The 24,751-nt window shown below is 38.3% G+C and overlaps 1 protein-coding gene across 2 annotated transcripts in view; it reads right to left on the bottom strand.

The window, feature by feature from the left end:
- LOC146485444 (extracellular calcium-sensing receptor-like) overlaps positions 1-23,886 on the bottom strand; it is a 175,686-nt gene extending 151,800 nt beyond the window's left edge. Inside the window, exons 1-3 of one of the 2 annotated variants that reach the window (XM_085103436.1) lie at positions 22,951-23,886; positions 14,433-17,117; positions 13,792-13,969 (exon numbers count right to left, since the gene is read on the bottom strand). In XM_085103436.1, coding sequence (XP_084959562.1) covers positions 14,913-17,117; positions 22,951-23,400 — 2,655 coding nt within the window. In that variant the 5' untranslated portion in view covers positions 23,401-23,886 and the 3' untranslated portion in view covers positions 13,792-13,969; positions 14,433-14,912. Of the gene's footprint in view, positions 1-13,791; positions 13,970-14,055; positions 17,118-22,950 lie in introns of those variants that run through there. The other variant, XM_085103435.1, reaches the window with a different exon arrangement.
- Positions 23,887-24,751: the final 865 nt, after the last annotated feature.

Raw genomic sequence — 24,751 nt, 5'->3', positions numbered from 1 at the left:
TACCTTTTCTGGGCTATTTCTTTGTCCCTGGTCTCTTAGGAGGCCTAGAAAGTGTCTCAGGGGACATTTTCCGACACACTAAATCGATTGAAAGTTTTTAAAACAATATTTGTATTTTGTCCAAAAATCGACTTTTTTCTAAGGGGTAAGTCCATGCTTTTTGGCCAAAAATGACCTATTTTTCAAGTTGATATTTCTTGCTTGTTTATGTCCGTTGGGATCTCGGCGTGTCCAAAAACTCTCTTGGGAATCATTTTTAAGTGCAAAAAACGCCCTGACAGAGAATTTTCTCTTCACCTCTCACTCTGGCTTTACTTTTTCTTGGCTATTTCTTTGTCCTTGGTCTCTTGGGAGGCCTTAAAAGTGTCTAAGGGGACATTTTCCGACACACTTATTCGATTGGAAGCTTTTAAAACAACATTTGTATTTCGTACATAAAATCGACTTTTTTCTAAGGGGTAAGTCCATGCTTTTTCGCCAAAAGTGACCAATTTTTAAAGTCGACATTTTTCACTTGTTTATGTCCCTAAGGATCTCAGCGTGTCGAAAAACGCCCTTGGGAAATATTGTTAACTGCAAATAAGGCCCTAACAGGGAATTTTCTTTTTAACTCTCACTCTGGCTTTACCTTTTCTGGGCTATTTCTTTGTCCCTGGTCTCTTGGGACGACTTAAAAGTGTCCCAGAGGAAATTTTCCGATACACTTATTCGATTGGAATTTTTTAAAACAATATTTGTAATTCGTCCAAAAATCGACTTTTTTCTAAGGGGTAAGTCCATGCTTTTTGGCCAAAAATGACCAATTTTTCAAGTCGACAGTTTTCACTTGTTTATGTCCCTAGGAATATCGGGGTGTCAAAAAACTCCCTTGGGAATCATTTTTAAGTGCAAAAAACGCTCTGACAGAGAATTTACCCTTTAACTTTCACTCTGGCTTTACCTTTTCTGGGCTATTTCTTTGTCCCTGGTCTCTTGGGAGGCCTAAAAAGTGTCTCAGGGGACATTTTCTGACACACTAATTCGATTGGAAGCTTTTAAAACAATATTTGTATTTCGTCCAAAAATCGACATTTTTGTAAGGGGTTAGTCTATGCTTTTTGGCCAAAAATGACCAAATTTTCAAGTCGACATTTTTCACTTGTTTATGTCCCTAGGAATATCGGGGTGTCGAAAAACTCCCTTGGGAATCATTTTTAAGTGCAAATAACGCCCTGACAGAGAATTTTCTCTTTAACTCTCACTCTGGCTTTACAATTTCTGGGCTATTTCTTTGTCCCTGGCATCTTGGGAGGCCTAAAAAGTGTCTCAGGGGACATTTTCCGACACACGAATTCGATTGGAAGCTTTTAAAACAATATTTGTATTTCGTCCAAAAATCGACTTTTTTCTAAGGGGTAAGTCCATACTTTTTGGCCAAAAATGACCAATTTTTAAAGTCGACATTTTTCACTTATTTATTTCCTAAGGGATCTCGGCGTGTCCAAAAACTCCCTTGGGAATCATTTTTAAGTGCAAATAACGCCCTAACGGGGAATTTTCTCTTTAACTCTCACTCTAGCTTTACCTTTTCTGGGCTATTTCTTTGTCCCTGGTCTCTTGGGAGGCCTAAAAAGTGTCTCAGGGGACATTTTACAACACACTAATTCGATTGGAAGCTTTTAAAATATTATTTGTATTTCGTCCAAAAAATCGACTTTTTTCTAAGGGGTAAGTCCATGCTTTTTGGCCAAAACTGTCCAAATTTTCAAGCCGACATTTTTTACTTGTTTATGTCCCTAAGGATCTCGGCGTGTCAAAAAACTTCCTTGGGGATCATTTTCAAGTGCAAATAACGCCCTGACAGAGAATTTTCTCTTTAACTCTCACTCTGGCTTTACCTTTTCTGGGCTATTTCTTTGTCCCTGGTCTCTTGGGGGGCCTAAAAAGTGTCTCATGGGACATTTTCCGACACACTAATTCGATTGGAAGCGTTTAAAATATTATTTGTATTTCGTCCAAAAATCGACTTTTTTGTAAGGGGTAAGTCCATGCTTTTTGGCCAAAAATGACCAAACTTTCAAGTCGACATTTTTTACTTGTTTATGTCCGTAGGGATCTCGGCGTGTCGAAAAACTTCCTTGGGGGATGATTTTCAAGTGCAAATAACGCCCTGACATAGAATTTTCTCTTTAACTCTCACTCTGGCTTTACCTTTTCTGGGCTATTCTTTGTCCCTGGTCTCTTGGGAAGCCTAAAAAGTGTCTCATGGGACATTTTCTGACACACCTATTCGATTTGAAGCTTTTATCACAATATTTGTATTTCGTTAAAAAATCGACTTTTTCTAAGGGGTAAGTCCATCTTTTTTGGCCAAAAATGACCAAATTTTCAAGTCGACATTTTTCATTTGTTAATATCCCTAGGGATCTCGGCGTGTCGAAAAACTCCCTTGGGAATCATTTTTAAGTGCAAATAACGCCCTGACAGAGAATTTTCTCCTTAACTCTCACTCTGGCTTTTCCTTTTCTGGGCTATTTCTTTGTCCCTGGTCTCTTGGGAGGCGTAAAAAGTGTCTCAGGGGACATTTTACGACACACGAATTCGATTGGAAGCTTTTAAAACAATATTTGTATTTCGTCCAAAAATCGACTTTTTTCTTAGAGGTAAGTCCATGCTTTTTGGCCAAAAATGACCAATTTTTCAAGTCGACATTTTTCACTTGTCTATTTCCTTAGGAATCTCGGCGTGTCCAAAAACTCCCTTAAGAATCATTTTTAAGTGCAAATAACGCCTTAACAGGGACTTTTCTCTTTAACTCTCACTCTAGCTTTACCTTTTCTGGGTTTTTTTTGTCCCTGGTCTCTTGGGAGGCCTAAAAAGTGTCTCAGGGGACATTTTCCGACACACTAATTCGATTGGAAGCTTTTAAAATATTATTTGTATTTCGTCCAAAAATCGGCTTTTTTCTAAGAGGTAAGTCTATGCTTTTTGGCCAAAAATGACCAAATTTTAAAGTCGACATTTTTCACTTGTTTATGTCCCTAGGGATCTCGGCGCGTCGAAAAACTCCCTTGGGAATTGTTTTTAAGTGCAAATAACGCCCTGACAGAGAATTTTCTCTTTAACTCTCACTCTGGCTTTACCTTTTCTGGGCTATTTCTTTGTCCCTGTTCTCTTGGGAGGCTCAAAAGTGTCTCAGGGGACATTTTCCGACACACTGATTCGATTGGAAGCTTTTAAAATATTATTTGTATTTCGTCCAAAAATCGACTTTTTTCTAAGAGGTAAGTCTATGCTTTTTGGCCAAAAATGACCTAATTTTAAAGTCGACATTTTTCACTTGTTTATGTCCATAGGGATCTTGGGGTGTCGAAAAACTCCCTTGGGAATCATATTTAAGTGCAAATAACGCCCTGACAGAGAATTTTCTCTTTAACTCTCACTCTGGCTTTACCTTTTCTGGGCTATTTCTTTGTCCCTGGTCTCTTGGGAGGCCAAAAAAGTGTCTCAGGGGACATTTTGCGATAATCTCGTTCCCAGATCTCCCACGGTCAGGCGGAGGGGAGATCTGGTAAAGTTCGATTTGAGGCCCGGAATACGGGCCTGCCCATCATCCTTTGTCCACTGTGCTGCTCGTAACTGTGATCATTCCTGGTGAGGTTTTCGCTTTCGAGGGTGCTCTTCGGAACGTTCATCGGTCGAGAGGACAACAAAACTTGAAACTTAATCCAAAACGAAAAAGGCAACAGGAGAGATTGCAATCAACAAGCGCGGTAAATCACTTTTTTACTAAGATTAGTTCCTACCCTTTGTGACCATCTAGACCATCTTTGTAATGAAAACTGTTCCAAGAACAAATCCATCGTAATTGTGCTTTCTCCACTCAAGATCAACGTGCTTATCGACGATCAATTAAAAAGACTTAAGTCAACCGGAGTAAGCTGTACCCGTTTTCGCCTTAGATGGTAACTGTATTGAAGATACTGTAATTTACAGGCAGGGAAAAGTCACATAATTTTTGTGCACCCCAAGGTAAAGGTAGCAACAGACAGTGCAGAGAGTTTTTGTTGCCGAAGCTTTATCAGAAAAATTTTGTGGTCGTTGTTGTAGATGAGGCACAATAAAATTACTGATTGGCATCTTGGTGTTAAATTTCGCACTGGAAAGTCAAATGGTTCATGTCATATTTTCATTTGCAAAGTTTCAGAAATTGTGGTCTACCAGTGATACGTAAAAATTATTTCTTCTCTTTGTAGTCTTTCAGCTGATTTGGTCACACAAATTCTCCCTCTTCCATAAGTTAATGGTTTAAATTTCCAAACCAAATGGATTGTGTAAATGCGGCAGGTTTCTTTTACAGGCCAAAGGACACAACTCAAGGTCACTGTAATAATATAATTTTATATGAACCAGCTAAACAGTTCCTCCTCCTACCTACAACAACTGTCCACTCCTATAACACCAGAAATTCTGCCAAGCTTAATTTCCACCGACCACAAGTTAGAACTAACTTCTGTCATATGGGAAACTGTCCCCATGGCATTGAAAAAAACAAAAACTTTTAACAGGTTTAAGAAACTTTATAAGGCCCACCTGATCTCTTGTAAATCAAATAATATATGTTCTGTTTAATGATCAAATATAATAGTATGTAACTATCTAATAATAATATATGAGTTAAAAATAATAGTAATAATAATATTAATAATAATAATAATTGTCTGCTTATATTTTGATCTTTGTTGTCGCTGCTGTTGCTGCTGATGATGTGTTGTCCTTTTCCTTTCTTTTTGTTTGTTTGTTTGTTTGTATGTTGTTTTTTTGCTTTTTTTTTGTTTTTATTTATTTATTGTTTTGTTCTTCTTTTACTAAGCCTGTCCTGTTTAGATTTCTTGCTCGGTTTAGTATATCTCGAACATACCTTAATTTGCACAAATGTAATTCTCTCTTGTACATCCTAGGCTCTACAAACATTTCCTACATTTTCTAATATCTCAATAAAGCTCAGTGTCATTTCTTTGTTTACTTAAAAGTAGGTGGTGGTCAGCTAGAAAGCCTTTGCTACTTTGACCACCACACACATTTTATAATTTGTACTGTATTTAATTTTATCTTGTAATCATTTGTTGTAATACTTTTCTTTGTATGTTAATGTTGTGTAAATAGTGTGAAATAAATGAACCATGAACCATCCTAGCCCTAACACCATGCTACTGTCTTGGTTATATACCAGCAAACCAGAAAGACCTGTCCGTGTAAATGGTAGGCGCCCAATTATGTCCAACATTAAAATACCGAGTAGACCCTTGCTGTTTTAAAGGGGTTTTTTTTCTCAAAAATGGAAGTTTGAATTTCTTTTGGGAAATGGAGGTACCACATCTGGATTTGGGATCTGAAGAATGTTTGGTTACTTGCAACATGTGAGCAAACAGAGCAAGTCCCTATGAGTTTCCCATTAGAGTTTTATTTGGTAGTGGTGAGCTTTCCATTTCAGTGGTTCTTGATTCACCAAATAACAATAATAATAGGAGGGTGTGAAGGTCTTTTGGGCTCATAAAAGTAGCAAATGGCAGATAAATAGAAAACAAATAAAAAAAATATTTCCACTATTTGTTTTCCTCTGCATGTCTGTGTGTTCTAATGAACTGTCACCCATTTCTGCAGCAAAACAACAGCTTTCACAGTAAGCTGATCTTCAGTAACCATGAATTCCAAAGTATTCCTTAACCATGGCCTTCCATAGCCAGGAAACAACATTTAATCAAACTGTCAGACACAAACCCACTGCAGAGAAGTGGTGGGGAAAAGAAACTTTGAAAACAGTGTCTGTCTTGGATGAAAATTCCTTGTTGATGCCAATTCCTTGAGCAAAAAAAATTTTCTTGTATTGATATTTGCACCCATGTCAGGTCCTAACTTTTCTTAATATTAAGACCAGCAACACAAAATTATGTTCAAGGACTTTTCACACAAGTACACAAAAAATATCAGAACAGTGAACTTTGAACCTTTAAGCCCCAGTAGTGATCAGTATCAAAATTTCTCCTAATATTTATCAATACACAATCAAGGAGAGGTCATGAGTTCACCAGTGGTGAAATTTCTTGATATTTCAACAACCTCCCTATAATGCTACTATGAAAAATGGACATGTAGAGACCAGTAAGGAGAAACTGTATGTTGACACTGAGGCTTAAAGGTTAAAAGCTAATAAATACAGAGCCATATTGTTGGTGATTATCGCAGCTTCTTTTATGCTTCGTCCTTCCACCACCCCATGCGTCAAAAAGGGCTTAGTTACTTGAGAATCCCTTTTTATTCAGCCTTCTCATTATCCATTTTCTGGTAATTATATTGTCTTATTCTAATGGAAAGAAAAACAACATCCCAGTGAATGACTACAGTTTTTTCTTAATTAATTGCATCTTTGTTCAGGGGGCACAACTTCAGAGTACACCAAACGAGGAACACTTTCCTCAGTATTCCCTACAGGGAAGATTGTTGTCATGACAACAACAACAACAGAAAAACAACCAAACTACAATCATACAAAGTTTGAATATGAAAGATTTATGGAGTACTACATAGGCCCTCCTATCTTAACACAAAGTAATGTTGACCAGTTTGATTGCATATTTTCGCCCATAGCAGATGAACTTATCACCACCAATGTCAAAAATTAAGCCTGTCAGCCTATTATTTACTCATCATTAGTACTGTGTGGATTTGGGGGTGCCTTTTTGGATGGAAAGCTTGGGGATCACCAGTTCTACCTTACTCCCCAAATTCCTCAAAATGCACTTTTGGCTCAGTCTCATTCTCTACAGACTGACAATGAATATTATTTGCCACAATCTTTGGGAATAGGGTTTGATTCTCATTGTGTTGGAAGGATAATAATTTATTCATTTTGGTCTTCCGCAAACCATGGAAAGTTTTTTCCAAGAAAGTGGAAGAGATGGGAAGCCTGCTACATCAAAACTTACTTTAACAACAATCATATTGGTGCAAATATTGAAGAAATGCAACCCATCATGACAGATTAGTGTAAATACCCCAGAAATCTGTGCAGGGGAAAATCTTTGCTTATAACCACTTTGGTTTTGGCTTTTGTGTGAGAAATGCAGCTGTTGTGATATCTGTTGTCCGAAATGACTGTCATTGCTCTTAATTATGTGTTGAGCTGTGTCCAGCTGTTTTAGCCCTTGAAGATATTCACATCACTGATAGGAACTTTAGGAACTTGCTTCTCCCTAGAAATCAGGTGGAAGAAATTAAGGCAGAGTTAACAAGAAATAAAGGAGAAACTGAGGCCAGTGATAACTATTTGTATCAGAGAATGTGCTAAGGATTAACAATGGAAGTAGTAAATGAAGTGTGTTTAGTACTTCAAGGACTCCATACTAATGATAAAATAATGGAGAAATTCCCCTATCTTGAAGAAAAGAACCATGGCAAAAAGATTCTAAAAACTATAAGTGATGTCAAATCCAAAGAGGCATGTCCTCCTTTTAAAACTACTTCTTTTCTAAAGCCTATCACAAGCATAGACCTGCAAAACATTAGGTGGTGCAGACATGTAAACCAATGTCCCCATTTTTATTTTAGAGGAAGGCTAGTTTTATATTTTGGATCCAATTTTTTTTAACTCAGTAGGTGGGAGAGAGGGGATAAAATTAAACTAACTACACTTACATAAAGAGCCCTAATCGGTTCAGACAAGGTGTTCTCTGTTGTAGTACGGGTTTCATTACTATTATTTTGGCGGTCATAAGTCGGACATTTTTCATTTCTCTTAGCTGAGGGGTGGGAGGGATATTGATCTCACCAGCAGATGAATAATAATATTGTGTGGACACTCTATCAATTTCTCCAAAGTCCTATGAGAGATGTTGTATGGATCTTGAAGGAATAAGCACACTGGTCTGAAAGGACTAATATTATATTATGAAGTCTCTTACTCAAATTTATAGAAGGAAAATAGTCTTTTAGCAGAAGACAAAAACTGAAAATATGCTAGCAAATGCGGCGCGCGTGTTCAGGAACTCAAGGTAAAGTATTTTGAAGAAATTAATTTGCGTTTACTAAATAAATAATCATTTTAAAAAAAATCATTTTTTGTCAAAAAATACCAAAAAAAAAAATATATGACCTACCTCCATTTTATCCCCAAAAGTAAGCAAAGTCGCTGTTGTCTTCCGAAAAAACAATTTCTCACTGTTCTCTCCCCACACAAAGGGCATGTATGTATTAAAACGTCGCATGACAATCTTAATCGGAGCGAAAACTTTTCCGTGTTTTTGTTTCTTCCCCGAACTGAGCTCGAACTGAGCGAAAACCAAACACAGAAGGAAAGAGCCAATCACAGAGCAGATTAGAATGAGGCACTCTTAATTCAGGTAACCAATCAGAAATGGCGTTATATCGAACTTTACCAGATCTCACATTTCCACATTCCCGAACCGACTACTGAGATCGGGGTACGAGATTAATTTTACGACACACTAATCCGATTGGAAGCTTTTAAAACAATATTTGTATTTCGTCCAAAAATTGACTTTTTTCTAAGGGGTAAGTCTATGCTTTTTGGCCAAAAATGACCAAATTTTCAAGTCGACATTTTTTACTTGTTTATGTCCCTAGGGATCTCGGCGTGTCGAAAAACTCCTTTAAGAATCATTTTTAAGTGCAAATAACGCCCTAACGGGGAATTTTCTCTTTAACTCTCACTCTAGCTTTACCTTTTCTGGGCTATTTCTTTGTCCCTGGTCTCTTGGGAGGCCTAAAAAGTGTCTCAGGGGACATTTTCCGACACACGAATTCGATTGGAAGCTTTTAAAACAATATTTGTATTTCGTTCAAAAATCGACTCTTTTCTAAGGGATAAGTCTATGCTTTTTGGCCAAAAATGACCAAATTTTCAAGTCGACATTTTTCACTTGTTCATGTCCCTAAGGATCTCGGGGTGTCGAAAAACTCCCTTGGGAATCATTTTTAAGTACAAATAACGCTCTAACGGGGAATTTTCTCTTTAACTCTCACTCTAGCTTTACCTTTTCTGGGCTATTTCTTTGTCCCTGGTCTCTTGGGAGGCCTAAAAAGTGTCTCAGGGGACATTTTCCGACACACGAATTCGATTGGAAGCTTTTAAAACAATATTTGTATTTCGTCCAAAAATCGACTTTTTTCTAATGGGTAAGTCCATGCTTTTTGGCCAAAAATGACCAATTTTTAAAGTCGACATTTTTCACTTGTTTATTTCCTTAGGGATCTCGGCGTGTCCAAAAACTCCCTTGGGAATCATTTTTAAGTGCAAATAACGCCCTAACAGGGAATTTTCTCTTTAACTCTCACTCTAGCTTTACCTTTTCTGGGCTATTTCTTTGTCCCTTGTCTCTTGGGAGGCCTAAAAAGTGTCTCAGGGGACATTTTACGACACACGAATTCGATTGGAAGCTTTTAAAACAATATTTGTATTTCGTCCAAAAATCGACTTTTTTCTAAGGGGTAAGTCCATGCTTTTTGGCCAAAAATGACCAATTTTTAAAGTCGACATTTTTCACTTGTTTATTTCCTTAGGAATCTCGGGGTGTCGAAAAACTCCCTTGGGAATCATTTTTAAGTGCAAATAACGCCCTAACAGGGAATTTTCTCTTTAACTCTCACTTTAGCTTTACCTTTTCTGGGCTATTTCTTTGTCCCTGGTCTCTTGGGAGGCCTAAAGAGTGTCTCAGGGGACATTTTACGACACACCAATTCGATTGGAAGCTTTTAAAATATTATTTGTTTTTTGTCCAAAAATCGACTTTTTTCTAAGGGGTAAGTCCATGCTTTTTGGCCAAAAATGACCAAATTTTCAAGTCGACATTTTTCACTTGTTTATGTCCCTAGGGATCTCGGGGTGTCGAAAAACTCCCTTGGGAATCATTTTTAAGTGCAAATAACGCCCTAACATTATTAAGGCTAGTGGGGGAAAGAGCCGTACAAGTGCAGCTCCTGCCTCGTCTGATATCCTTCCTGCAGTACTTTATTTTTGTTCCTTGTCGAGCTAAACGGGTTCTTCAGTACCCGGGTTTAGTGAGACGCAGGGTTGATATTGAGAGCATTTTATTTAAGGAGGTGACAGTCTTTGGCCATAGAAAGTAGGTCTTAGGGACGATTTTTAGTCGGGCAGGGTGAAATTATCTGGAATTTTCGCCCCGGCCTAAGACTGTAGGTGATTGTATGTATTCCTATTCCGGAATGGGGTCAATCGCACCCTTAATGCTATCTTTCTTCTGATGGACAGCAATTTCTGGAAATGGAAATTTAAAAACTTGTCCCTAGTCTCCATTCGAACTTCGGGACGGGCATAATAATAATAATAATAATAATAATGACAATCTTTAATGAGGAAACTTTTTCACTAAAAAGTGGTTTACAAAAAGGACCTCGAAAATTAAAAATTAAAAATTTACAATGAATAAAAATGCTAAAAGATGCTACTAAAAACTAATGTATCTTATGTGTAATACAAAACTTAAATCAATGAATTAAAAATCTGACGCTTCAAAATATTTACATTATCAGAGGCTCGTATAGTTTTGTCCAGCGAGTTAAAATCACTTACAGCATGATAGCCAGTTCTTTGTTTACCCCAGTTTCTTTTAACGGATGGAATTTTGAGGTTTGCTTTATTTCTTGTGTTGTAACTATGCTGTTCTTGCTGAGTGACTAATGTTAATTCGTGATGCGTGAGACCATTAAGACATTTATATACATGTACGCATCGGCGCTGGAAGCGCCTTTTTTCTAGTGTTAACCACTTCAGTGTAGTTAACGCATCAGACGCAGAGGAATACAATTAAGGAGTCGACAGGGACAATTGTTTGAACGTCCCAAATGCTATGGAAATCGCGCCATTAAGGTGACAACTTGGCATTGATTTCCTGATATGTGACCGACCACTTAAGTCAGAAAGTACTGCTTGCGGCCATGGGCCAAGCTACTACTACCCTGGTGATGAAGACCTTGTCCAGCTTAAAGACATGACTGTAGAAGAGATGTGAGAGCCCAGCTTGTCAATTTTTGTTTTTTCCGCGAAAAAAATCGATCTTCCAAGTAGGAGCTCCCAGTTTCTTTCTCGACATTACAGAAATACAGTTCCTGGAACGACGATAACCACCATTCCCACAATTAAGAATATAACATTTGTATATTTGAGGGCATTTTGTCAATCAAGTTTTGCCAATTTTTATGCTGCGCTAGCGATATTTTCGGCACCAAACCGTGTCGGGGGGGGATTTCTGTTTGAGGGGCCCCCCCTCCCCCGCCCCCCTGCTCCCCCGCCTATGAAAGAGGGCTAATAAGATTATTGTACTATGATCACTAGTGATGACAGCTTTCACAGCTTGACCTTTTATTGTAATCTGATCAACAAATTAAAAAAAAAAAACTAGCATCGTATGGTTGCTTAAATCCTGGTCAAGTAAACAGTTTTTTTTGTTTACGTGATTAATTATTAACAAAGTCTGCCCAACCTCTTTTTAGGGGCCGGGGCACCTCCATTATGGGGACACTTCTATTCGTGTCCAACGTCTTATTACAACCTTAACCAAACAACTACAACGAAATACTGCTGTCACAAGCCAGCAAAGTGATTATATACTAGCTGCCTTAGCGTGAAAAAAAGCAAGGTGATCCAATCTGTGTGCTTTATTCTAAATAATCTATTTATTTAGTTAGTTAGTTATTATTTTTATTTATTTAGGTATTATATGTAACGAATAATTGTGCAAAGGTATAAAAACATTTCCCTAGCTATAACTTCTTTTTCGATGGATTCACATTTAAAAGCTGACAACATCAACTGGTATAACAGAATTGAAATTCCAGAAGCCTGGATGCCTACGATCAAACAGCACAACAACCGATTATCAGTGGACAGCTGAGGAAAAAGCGTGAAGCCTGAACAACGAGGATCGAAATCCTCCAATCACTAACAGCCAAAACGAGGACTGAAATGTACCGATCTCCATCAACCATGGTGATACATGCTGATATTGATACACAGGCAGTTGATACCATCGCTTGATTGAGGGTGGGTCGATACCAGTTTTTCAAATCGATCCGATACGAGTACGATATTTACCGATATTTGGCATTTTTTGATATCAATACCGATATTGTGACGTCATCATCCAAGACGTCCCGTAATGTTATCACCTAAACTCTTAAAGCACTCTTTATGGTCCTTAAACAGCTATAGCAACAGTGTTTCAACTTTAATTTTTTTTATACTTCCTTCAGCTCAGTGCAACAACAAACACACAAACGGAAACTAAATATTGGTCTTTGTCGCTAAAACAGCCTTCAAATATTCAAGTGAGCTGTCACGTGAACAGTATCGAGATGGATCGAAATAGCCGATATGTCTTGAAAGTATCGATATTTTTCAAGTAACCTTTTTATGATATCGAGTATTTAATATCGAAAATCGGCCCACCCTTAACGATTAATTTGAGCTATCAAGAAATAATTAATTGTCCTCATTTATATTTTCAGCACACAGCTAATTGCAGTCCAGATGAAAGGATTGAACGTGACAAACACAAAGAGAAAGCTAACGCGAGGGGCACTTCCCTCATTACTCTTTTTCAAATAGAAAAAAGATATATGTTTCATATATTTACATTTATTTACTCTTTTTCATCGACACCCCTCCTTTTCTGTCTTTGTTATCGTTGCTAAAAACTAGAGTGCGTCTAGGAGTATCAGAATGAATGCTTTTGTATTTCTTCTTTTTAATCTTCCTTTCCTTGAGCCGGCCTCGTTCGAAAGCTTCTGGCGGGTTTTCAAGTTCTTGATTATTATTTTGTTACTTATTCAATAAAGTTGTTGTTGTTGTTTTTATTTGTTTTTGGTTTGTTTATTCTCAGCTTTCTATTCTCTCTCACAGAGAAGACCCAGACGTTTCCGTTATCTCCTGCACGAATTGCGAGCCTATGCACACACTTTGTTTCCATGCAATACGAAGTCTAGACTGCAAAACAGTCGTTTTCGGACGTTTTCGGAAGGCCCGAAGCGCCGTAAGCGTGATCCTCGCGTGTGCGTCTCTCCCCATTCTCCCTCGCCGTTTTTAGACTCGCTCCAGACCTTTCGTTCGAATATTAACCGTCGCTCGCGTTCGCAAAAAATACGTCAAGTCCAAGCAACAACCGTGGACGATAATCCTGCTGGTATACGTTGGATCAATTGTAGATCTGATCGGCTTTAAAAAATACAAATGATAAGAGAAGCAGAGACCGATACAACGTAGAATTACGGTTTAAAGGTTACTATATTTCGGCTGGCCAAACCAGCCTTCTTCAGGTATAATGAAAATTTACATTGGGACACACGTTTATATAGCTGACAAATATTTGCGCAATAGCGGAACTACGTAAAACTAAATTGCACGGCACAGCCATGGGTACTAAAATGGCCCCCTCTTTTGCCAACCTTTTTCTTGGCCATTTCGAAGCGAATGCTTTGAAAAATGCCCCATTTCACCCTCACATGTGGTTTCGTTATATTGATGATATTTTTATGATCTGGACTGAAGGTCTGGATAACTTAAAAATCTTCATCGATTATCTTAACAACATTCAACCTACCATTAAATTCACTAGCTCGCACTCTTCTACTAACGTATCTTTCCTTGATGTTAATGTTTCTTTAACGAACGACGGTAACATCAGCACTGACCTGTACACTAAACCTACAGACAAACACCAACGTCTACTGTATTCATCTTGCCATCCCCTGCATACAAAAAATGCTATTGCTTTCAGTCTAGCACTCCGCTTACGACGTATTTGTTCTACTGACGAAACGTTTAATATACGCACTGCACAACTTACTACATACCTACTCAAACGAGGCTACAAACGAAACTTTGTCACTAAACAAATACAACGTGCCGCCAACATCCCACGCAGACTCGCTTTACAAACTAAAGACATGAACAAACCTACGCGTGTACCTTTTATTACGACTTTTAACCCATCGCTTCCTCACATCTCCAACATCATAAAAAAACATTATCATTTACTGCACTCGTCTGACCGCTGCAAAAAGGTTTTTCCAAATTTGCCTGTTGTGGCTTTCAGACGATATCCTAACCTACGTGACTTACTGGTTTCGGCTAAACTTTCTTCTAACTCGACTAATCCCCACCCACAACTCCCTTCCGGCTCCTATCGTTGCGGTAAAAATTGCGCCACTTGCCCATACATTTCTGATGGTCTCACTAACTACACCTTCTTTTCCACTGGTGAAACGCGCCCTATCAAATCTAACCTGACCTGTGAAACTAAAAATCTAATCTACATGATCCAATGTAACCGCTGTAATTTACAATACATAGGAGAGACTAAACGACGCTTAAAAGACCGCTTTAATGAACACCGCCGCACCATAGATAACCCTAACACTAAATCTAAACCCACCACAGCCGCAGAACACTTCCTCACCGCTCCTAACCACACCGCTAACGACATGCAATTAATCCCCATAGAAAAAGTCTACTCTAACCGAGACTCAATCCGTAAGGCCAGGGAAGCCTTTTTAATCTCAAAAGGCAGAACACTCTCTCCGCATGGCCTTAATATTCGCGAAGAAATGTACTAGCTTTTTCCTTTTATTATTTTTTATTTTTTGTTACTATTATTTCATTTGCTTCATATTTACTGTCAATCAATTTAGTTTTACGTAGTTCCGCTATTGCGCAAATATTTGTCAGCTATATAAACGTGTGTCCCAATGTAAATTTTCATTATACCTGAAGAAGGCTGGTTTGGCCAGCCGAAATATAGTAACCTTTAAACCGTAATTCTACGTTGTATCGGTCTCTGCTTCTCTTAGCAAAAAATACGACTGTTTTGCAGTCTATACGAAGTCAGAAAGTTTCAAGTTTAAACGCTTGATTTTCTTTCCTCAGGGCACTCCTTAATAGTTGCGATAATTGAACCCTGAGAGCGCCTCGGTCCCAGGTTACTCTTGACAACGGCCAGCTTGCCAGCGGAACCATTCATAAACTGCAGCGCTAAGCATGCTGGGGAAGTATTCCGGCGAGCTCCTGCGTGACTCGGCGAGAGATCAATACCGGAAGCTTGATCCAGCGAGTAACGCCTCATACTTTCTATTGCAGCCTTTTTGGTGTTCTTTTCGGGCCGGAAAAAGATAACGCGAACTTTGGGAAAGAACAGAAGAAAAAGGGTTGAGTACGCGCCAAAGACCAACGCCACGATAGTGCAAATAAGGGTTGTCTTGCTAACGAGCACAACGTGGCGGTTTATCAAAATGGTCAACCATGATAAAAAGTTCGCAAACATGGCGAGGCAAATCCATTTGAATTCGTTGTATGCTCGTGGGAGATTGCGTGACTGGTAAGCCAACAAAGAGCACATTATTGACAGCATGGCGTTGTAACCAAGCGAAGAGATATCGAGACTCAGATTTGCGTTACACTTTACAACGACCCAGCCGAAGCCACTGTAGTCATAGACGACTTTTGGCGGGAAAAGCGCAAGGTGAAACACGCTCAATCCCAGCTGCACGAGAATCAGTGCGCATGTTAAAAATCCGTACCAGCAGTTGCTGAGAAAGGGATGTTTCTTTATATTAATGGCAGAGAAAATTTTTATGACGCGGTTGGTTTTCGTTAAAAGCATCGAAGTAATGGCTGTGTATAATACAGCAAGAGAGACTGTTCTCACTTTGCAGATGACGTCGGATGGCTCCCCAACGTAGAGAATGGGAAGAAGAAACCAGGATAGAATTACGATCAACGATAACATGGTGAATGTCAGATTTGTACCCCTCACTACCGGAGTGTTCTGGTACCGAATTATTACGCCAACCACAAACAAAGTTAGTATCTCACCCAGGCCACAAGCGGACAGCAGGATGATTGCAATGTGTTCTCCAGAGTTTATAATGGTCAGCGGTTTCTTCACGCATGCGCTTTGAAGTTCGTTTGGCATTTGCTCCTTTGGACACGTACTGCACTCGGTTGTGTTGTTGTTGTTGTAGGTACCATAAGGGCACTTTTCACAGCTCCACCAGCAAGAGTCAAAGCCATATTTGATTTTTGTGCCCGCGGGACATCGATCGCGGCATCCCGAATGGGGGACCTCATGCTTGTTACCAGGCCATCGAATGTCACTCTCATTCATTCTTAGGTTCTGTTCTTGTGTCCACTTTCCGACACGAAAAGGCACAAAGGTTCTATTATTGGATACGCGCATGTTTAGGATATCATACTGTGCGCTTAATTCCCGGTCTGCATTAAAAGATACATTCATATTTGCATTGTTGATAAAGGAATTAAACTCTAAACTTCTAAGAAGAAGTTTTCTAGCGAGGCGCGAGCTAAGATTTCCCGCCATGCAGTTCAAACCAAGAGATTTATGTGGATCGCAGTGAGTGATGTATTCCAGGCCATGAGCAATTGCAAGCACTGCGTTCATGACGTAAGTAATTTTGATCAGTGGCAAACCATGCAAGCCGGTTAAACTCTCTTTGCTAGTAAGTTTACGGTCACAGAAAGCAGGCCAGCGGCTATCTTTCTCAAGCCACGCGCAATATGCTCCTGAAATATTTCTTGATATCTTACTAGCATGAGCTTTAAACTCGCTTAAGTCTTCCTTGGGCTCCGACATCCAAAGCATTCCATCGATGACGTCATGGTAGCTCTTGACCAATCGCAAGTCCCTACCCGATGCGTCAGTTCCAATCCAAACCATTTTCGTTAGATTAAGCTTCTTGACTTCGTTCAGAATTTTAGCAACGAGATCTTTTCCTACCAAAAGAACGTTTACAGTAACACTTCTGCGATCTTTGATGTCTGAAACTAAGCGTGGAATTTCGCTAGAATTTGCCACCACTCGGTCTATTGCTACACAAACGTTGCGGTTCTTAAGGTCTTCTTTTAGGCTTGTCGCCAATCCAAGATGAAATCTGTCCCTTGCCGTAATGATATTAATGCAGGACCACCTAAAATGAGCTACAAGACTCGCTAGTGAATTCGCAAGTTGTTTATAAGAAGGACATGTCCGGAAAAACGTCCTGTAGATTGATCTGTCACCAAGAAGAGAACTTGAAGCGCCGTAACTGATCTGCAAATTAAGAGTTAACTAATAAATAGGCAATTTCCAATTTGCTTTGAACCTCATTGTAAAGTGCAAAGTTAATTTCTGCGACCTTCATAAAGTAGCGCGTTTAATTCCGCGACTTTAATATGCATTAATTTTTTTTCAGTTCTTGGGTACCAAACTTGAACTGCAGCTGTCTTTGTTTAACAGAGTCTATAAACCTTGAATACATCGTGTAGGATATTTTTACCGGGTCAACTTTTGCAAACATAATTGTCTTTCTTAGCATTTGTTTCATTTTATTTTGGTACAAAATGGCTTTGGAATCATCAACTCTTCGTACTTGATACCTTTCATGACCTCGACATCTGTGTTTAAAATTTTCCTTCATTTGGAAATGTAGCCTGCCCGTTCGCGTTAATTTTCTTCAGTTGAAACTACACTGACCCTCAGTTCTCTTTAATTTCAGATACCTTGATTAACGCTAGCAACAACTACTCTACCTTGAGTATTATACAACACGCACAAAGCATTTTTTACCATCTATTCAGGTGACCTCCCAACTAGTGGGATATGAGTTGTTATTTGTAACACTGCCCAAATATGGTCATGATGCACTGAATATTCGTCGTACGTAGTCAACAGATATCCTGTGATGTAAGTAAAAATTTCGTGTGTCGGGGAGAAAAATGGCAAAATAAACATCGTCTTCGTAAACAGCCAATCACAGCGTGCGCTTGCTCAGAACTGGGGGCAATTATTCAAAAAATCGAGTGTATCAACTCATGGCCGAAAACTTTGTAAACTAGCCGAAGACGAAAGAGCGAAAGTTAAAGAAATAAAGTAAGATTTTCCTGTAACAGGTCATACACGAGGAAGAGTGTTTCCTCCAATTTCCAAACACCGAGAAGTAGGTTGGAAAAAGGAGGTGCAGCTGAGTTTTTTTTAACCAACTTCGAGGTGTTTGGAAATAGAAGGAAACACTCGTTCGAGTGTTTGATATAGCTTCTCAAACTATTGATAATTCTTGGAGAAATTCGAAGCAAAAGTTCACAAAATTTTATGATAATTGAGATCACATTTCTAAACCTCCTTCACGGTAGTGATTTGCTTTGTTTTGGATTGATGAATTATTAATGAGTTTGACACGTTTCTTTTGAAAATGCGTGCTCAGATTTTCCACATATTTTATCACACGGTTTGTTTCTTTTTTTGTTTTCTAATGTAATTTAACGACACAGACAGCATACTGATACTACATTGAAAATGTTCTCCATACTAACCTTACAAAAGCAATTTCTTATGATTTCAAATGATGGATTATATTGCGGTGTATATTAAAAAGAGTGAAGCAAAGACGGGAATCTAGTAGGGTAGAAATTAAAATTGATTTTAAAATTGAATTTACCTCAAGATTTTATGAGGTTAATTGTGATTTCACTTTTGCAGTTTTCAGAGAAAAGTGATTAGTTTAGCTTCACCCATCAAGAGCGATTAAGAAATAAACGAGAGGAAAACTTTCGCCAATGCAAAAACCGTGAAGAAAATCATTGTCAGCTTAAAAAATATTGCATCAGCTCACAATGAAATGGATTAACTATTTCAAAACAATTGTATAGTATCGTGAGTAGATCTCCATGTGAAATATAAAAAATCCATCAAATTGAGGAAGCGGTTTATGATCCAAATCGACGTGGACGTGACTTGAATGTGTTAAACTCTTTAGCCCATAATAAACGCCGTAGGAAACCTTGGCCACTTCAATTTTAAAAAATATCACCGGAGAAGCAAACGCTTCTACAGGAAGGTAATACTGGTAATATTCGACAGCTTTCAGCTTCCGGGTTTCGCCAACGAACAGAATTAGAATCTTTATGTACAGTAAAATAAGGTTCACAGCAGGAAATTACTGCTCAGTAGCTTTCAGTTGAATATGGTCACACTTTAGGATTTTGTCCGCAGATTCAAAAGTTAGAATAAGAATGACTATGTACACCCAAGCAAGCAGCAAAACGGTATTGCTCAGTAGCTTGCACTGGAAAAGCTACACTTGAGGCCACTAGCTTATAAATCGATGCCGATCGGAATTATATATGCAAAATATGAGAATGGTGTATTATTCAGTGAGTGACACAAGCATACTCGGAAATAGGAAATCCGAGTGCTCCTATCAGGAGTCGAACCTAAGACCTTCCGATTACTAGTTTGGATGCTCTACCACTGATCTACAGGAGACTCGTGGGAGCTTAGACCATTGAACTAGATCTTCGTTGTTTGAGGCTCAAAAAATGTTAGTAACACGTTCACATAATTTTGCGGCGGGTCCTATATGCGAGCATTCCAATGACAAATCTCCAAAGCTGAGTTCCGTTTGCTTTGCCATTAATTAAAAAGTTTCACATTTCAATGAAGGGTTGCCGAGCCTACTTCCCGAAAAGAAAAAAATTAACGTACGACACTAAATTTTCGCATTTTTTTTTTTTATTGTTTCACAAATAGCAAAAATAACTTCTCGTGAAAAACATACACACGAAATTTTTCCCCAAAAAGATTCCCCACCAACGAATTTTCCAACATCACTATTACTGGTACAAGACATGTTTGTGTATATTAATTAAAATGCCTCTTTTCCTTTTAAACAACAATACTTCGGTCAAAACGAACACACGAACTAAAAAAGGTGATAATAAAGAACTCGTTTAGTTTCCGTGACTTTACAGCTCACTCTTCTGTCACTTAAACGTTGCAACTACAAATATGAATAATATGCCTTAATAAATTTCGCCGGTTTCTAAAACTTGAGATCTTTTCCTCCCGAAAATATCAGTCTCAAAAACTCAAAAATTAACCGCCGCAAAAAAGCAAAAAAAAAAAAAGGCCAAATTGCAAAGTACAACTCCCAAAAAAATTTATAGCACAAGACAATATGTAAAAATTATTTAAAGACTGAGCTTGCTTTGGTACATTCCGTGCTTCCTCTACCAAGCGCCCGGGGAACTTATTTCTAATTTCAGATTTAGCAATTTCACTTTTCGTTTCTAATAGTGGTGACAATTTTCTTATTGACTTGACAGTGGTCGCCAAAGCTAGATACCCGCCAAAAAGATCAGTATCTCGACATCGCAAATATTAGTTCCCGCAAAACGCATTTAAAAAAAACGCCAAATCGCAAAATTCACCTCCTGAAAAAAAAAATCGTGCAACACAAAACTGCAACAATCGCTTTGGTACATACCGCATTTCCTCAATCAAGCGCCCGAGGTCGCTTTTACCTTTTTTAAAATTGTAAATAAACCTGTCGTGAACTTTGGACAGTTCATTATCCCTGGCAGTGTACATGAATTAATTCAATCTTCCCTTGCCTTAGGCATTATTTTCTACGTTCTTTCCTTGCTGAAGGGGTAGCGGTTATTTGTTTAATTTCATGACACCAAAGCAGGAGCTTACCGAACGTGGGCGTTAAATCGAGGAAATACTCTATAATCACGAGAGAGAACTTTGAACTTCATTAGACAGGAAGAAGATCTGCCAAACTGACATGCAAATAGTTTTCATTTTGTCATATAAAGATTTATCTACAGGAAGACAAGAGGATAACTCCATTGATAAAACTGAATTTAACTATCTGAAGTTTCACAAGAATTGGACTCTCGCTGAGAGTAGGAAATACCCACAAATATGTTTTCAGAACATTATATTTTGTCGTTGTAAGCTTATTGCCTCTAAAACACCAAAAACAAAAACAGCAAAAGAAAAAATAAATCAGAGCGATCAATGTTCCCTTATGATTGCTATCTTGCATAACGCAAGTTGTATATAAATGGATTTTAGGGGTAATCTTTTATCCAAGCCGGAAAAAGAATTTCTCCAAAACTTTCAATCGTTTCCTTTAATTGAAAAATTAAACTTCCGTTGAATATAAAAAAATTGCCGCCGAATGCCAATTTGAATCTTAGCTGGCCTAGCTTCCCGACAGAGAAAGACGACATGCACCAGAAAGTTTCATTTGTAGATTAAAATTCCGTTCTATTCGTTTAACCATTACAGAGAAAATTGCAATTATCTAATCAAATTCAACTTGGATAACCTAAAGTTGTAATTTGAGCCTCTTAACTCAAACACGATATAAAAAGCCCAACAAATTTGCATCTCTGGGGTTTTTCAACAGGAATAATTTTAAACTTCGACGACGGGGAAAAAGGCACGTCCTATTTTAGGTCCCTTTATTTATATCCTTGTGGGCGTCAACAAAAATCTTGCATAATCAGGTTTTAAAATCGCCAATAATTAAATCTCTGCCTTGCTTTCCTCGATTTTTGAGCGATTTACAACATAAACAAGAGTACAAAGACACCTTGCTTTTTTTTTTTTTTAATTTTGATATTCGAACACAACATCCATCTCAACTTTTGGGTATTTAAATCAGGAGTCGTTGGTAGTAATTTATCAATTTTAACAATATAAAACAAGGTGCTTTTTACGAAAGCTATCTTCTATCCAAGTGAAATCTTCAGTGAGAAGGCAATCGTTTTTTGTAACACAAATTTCTTTTAGCTTCAAATCTAGCGACAAATTAAGATGGAGTGTAGGATTCAGCTACTCTTCAACTAGCAAGTTTCTTTTGACAACTTTTTCTATCCAAGACATATCTTTTATGTTGATGAAATCCCTATTTGCTACACCAGAAACGTCGATTACTTTGCACAAAAATAGATTAGCAATAATAAGATAAAAATATAATGCTGAAATAAAGCTTCTGCACAATTTTAAGCCACTCTTTCCAGCAATGTCGAAATAGTTCCTAACTCGTCAATGTTTTTATATAGTCGGAGTGCGAGAAGTCGCGATTTTCATACCATACATTGGATCGTCTTAAAGCAAAGACTTCGACCTTCGATATTACAAAAGATAACACGCAAGAACTTACAAAATTTTGTCAATTTTAGCCCACCATTTCCAGGGAGGCTAGGGGCCTTTTTTTTTTTTTTTTTTCGATCACATCAATTATTTCTATAGTCCGCGGACAAGAAAAGACGGCTCATTAGATAAAACATCTTTAAAAATGACGTTCTATCGTCTATTAAATTTACGAAGTTTGCCAATTTTAAATAGTTTCTCTCGAAGCCAAATCCCACAGCCTGGACAAGTGCCAGATTCATCAAATAAACTGAGTTTGGTCAGTAAAAATTTAGCAAAATGTGTTTGTAAATCTGATATAAAAAGTCGGCGATTCAGCTCTTTTTAAGCGGGTCTTTCGGGAGAATTGTGCAGTTGCGTGATGCCGAATTGCTAATGGCTGAAAATTGCAGTTGTGCCAATTTTAACATCTTAGCGGTTTTCTTCTAAGAGTCATAATATTGCGTGATTTCACTGAGCTACTCTTTCCGAAGGCTTTAATACAAATGCTTCATAGCGCCACTTTTAAAAATTTCTAAAATAAATTACAACACAAACGGAATTTTAATAACTCTTCCGCTCAACGTAATTGAAGAAAGAAAAAAAACCCCGGAAAATCGAGGTTTTTGCCAATTGTAAGGTGTTTTTTGTCCGTTTTCTTATAGTTTTTTCCTTTTGGTATAGCTTGTTTTGTCAGGTGTTAAGTAATCGATAGTATTCGGTACACACGAAATCATCGCTCAAGTTACTCGCCATAAAAAACTCTGAAAAAAATTACGAAGTTTCATCTTCGAATTCGGCAATGTTCAAGACATCTTGCTGAAATTCGGGAATTGCACCAAATTGAAGTAGGTTTTTCCTTAGTGTGATTGTGCGCATGTAAAATACTAAAATCTAGAAAGCCTAAGAAGTGGTTTAAATAGAATTTTAAATAAGGCAAACGCGCAAATTTTAATCTTACCTGTGGTATTCCGTAAGCGCTAAGAACTCCGCTGGTGACCATCGCACTTCGGCTTAGATCTGGGCCAACAACTGCGACCACTCCGCAACTTTCCCCCTGTTGTGACAGAGAGCAGTTTTTCCATGAAAGGCCATCATTTTTGCCGAGTATATCCAGCAATTCCTTCAAAGCAATACCAGGATTTGAACAAGTATCTCTAACATCGTAACCGATAGCTACACCAGAGGAAAGCGAACCATCCTTGCGTTCATTCACTCGGTGAATGAATGCTTCGGCAAGGAGAAGTCCTTCTTCTCGCACAATATCGCAGTGAGGGCCTTGAGTAATCGGGAAGAGAGCTCCAACGATGAATCTGCCGTCTTGAAATCTCCTCCAGCGTGCACGACGGGCGAAATAAGTTTCAACCCAAAAACAACAAACGAGAAGAACGATACGAGCAAAAATGTTCATGCTTGCATCAACCAGCTAAAGAATCTGCAGCAGGGCTTCTGTTTGTCGACCTTTTGAAATAATTGCGCATTTACATTTCCTAAAATCTTTATCAAGAAGGTATCTTGTTTGCAAACTTAATGATCAGGAACTTTGTTGTAGCAATAGTTTTGCTGAAATTGTCCGTAAGGCTCTTCTCCTTACTTGTAAGGGAATCAAGCCAGATTGCTCGGACCTTCAGGAATTTTGAGTTGCACAATAGCACATCTTTTCTTTAATCCGCAGGCGTTGGAACGTAGCTTTCAGCTGTACACTGACTCACCAAATACACGTCAATTGTGAATATAAAATGCACAAGAATGGGTAAAAAGAGTTCTCCACGCAGACGAAGTTGGCCGGCGTTTGATGCGGGTTAAAATGCAAGTTTTTCGCGCGTTGCTTTCCGAGTACGTAGAAACCTAGCTTGTGTGTTCTTTGAAGATTGCAGCTTGTCGTCAAGTCGGTTAATTATTCCTACTGCCACTAGTGCTGCAGGTTGGTGGCAAATTGGAACACAAGCGACCAATAGTGCTCGTCCATTAGCGGCCATAAAATAACTCAACAAAGAGCGACAGTGTTTACAAATGGAAGAAGCGATGAATGTAAACAGCAAAGCAGGTGTTTTCGCTGCGGAAGTCTCAGGGACAAAACGTCGACAACTGAAATGTCCAACTAAATTCGAGGAAGAGAAACCAAAGACACTTTTAGAAAAAAATATATATATTCAGTTTTAGCAAAGACGTGAAGTGTCAAAATGGTTTCATTAAGACTGGCTTGAAGTTACTATCTATGAATTAAGTTGTCCTCTCCGGAGGAAGACAGGATAGATCGGGGACGCCGATCTCCTGCCGTTTTTAATATTTGTATTAGCAACTTCGGAAACATTTTTTTTCCTGGTTGTGGAAATTGAAACCACCTATTGACTACAGACACAATTTGGAAGAAAGATGTCACTTTTTTTTTCAAAAGCTAGACATTCATTTTAGAACAGCTTGGGAAAAATTGAGGGCAGTTCCTCGTTGACCTCGTTTATGTTTTAGTTTCTTCCTATTTTCGGTTTCAACTTTAATGAACGTCGTTATCTCGAAGCATTAGAATTCGGAAAAACTATAGCTATTTTAAATATCAAAAGACTGAAGAGTTTAGAATAGATCCATCCTCGTCAAAACAAGTAATTGCATTGTCTACAGATTTTAAACTCGTGCATGCTACAGCGAGTATGACCTACCACAAACAGCGAAGGAGAGAAATATTTAAGACAATTTAGATAACCCCGCTTTCACAATGCAAACATTAAACCCTGCTACATATCGTACATAAATGTATCCCAGGA

Source organism: Pavona decussata, unplaced genomic scaffold (genome assembly GCF_977016875.1).
Source record: "Pavona decussata unplaced genomic scaffold, jaPavDecu1.1 SCAFFOLD_26, whole genome shotgun sequence".
NCBI lineage: Eukaryota > Metazoa > Cnidaria > Anthozoa > Scleractinia > Agariciidae > Pavona > Pavona decussata.
This window is presented reverse-complemented; position numbering and strand designations above follow the sequence as displayed.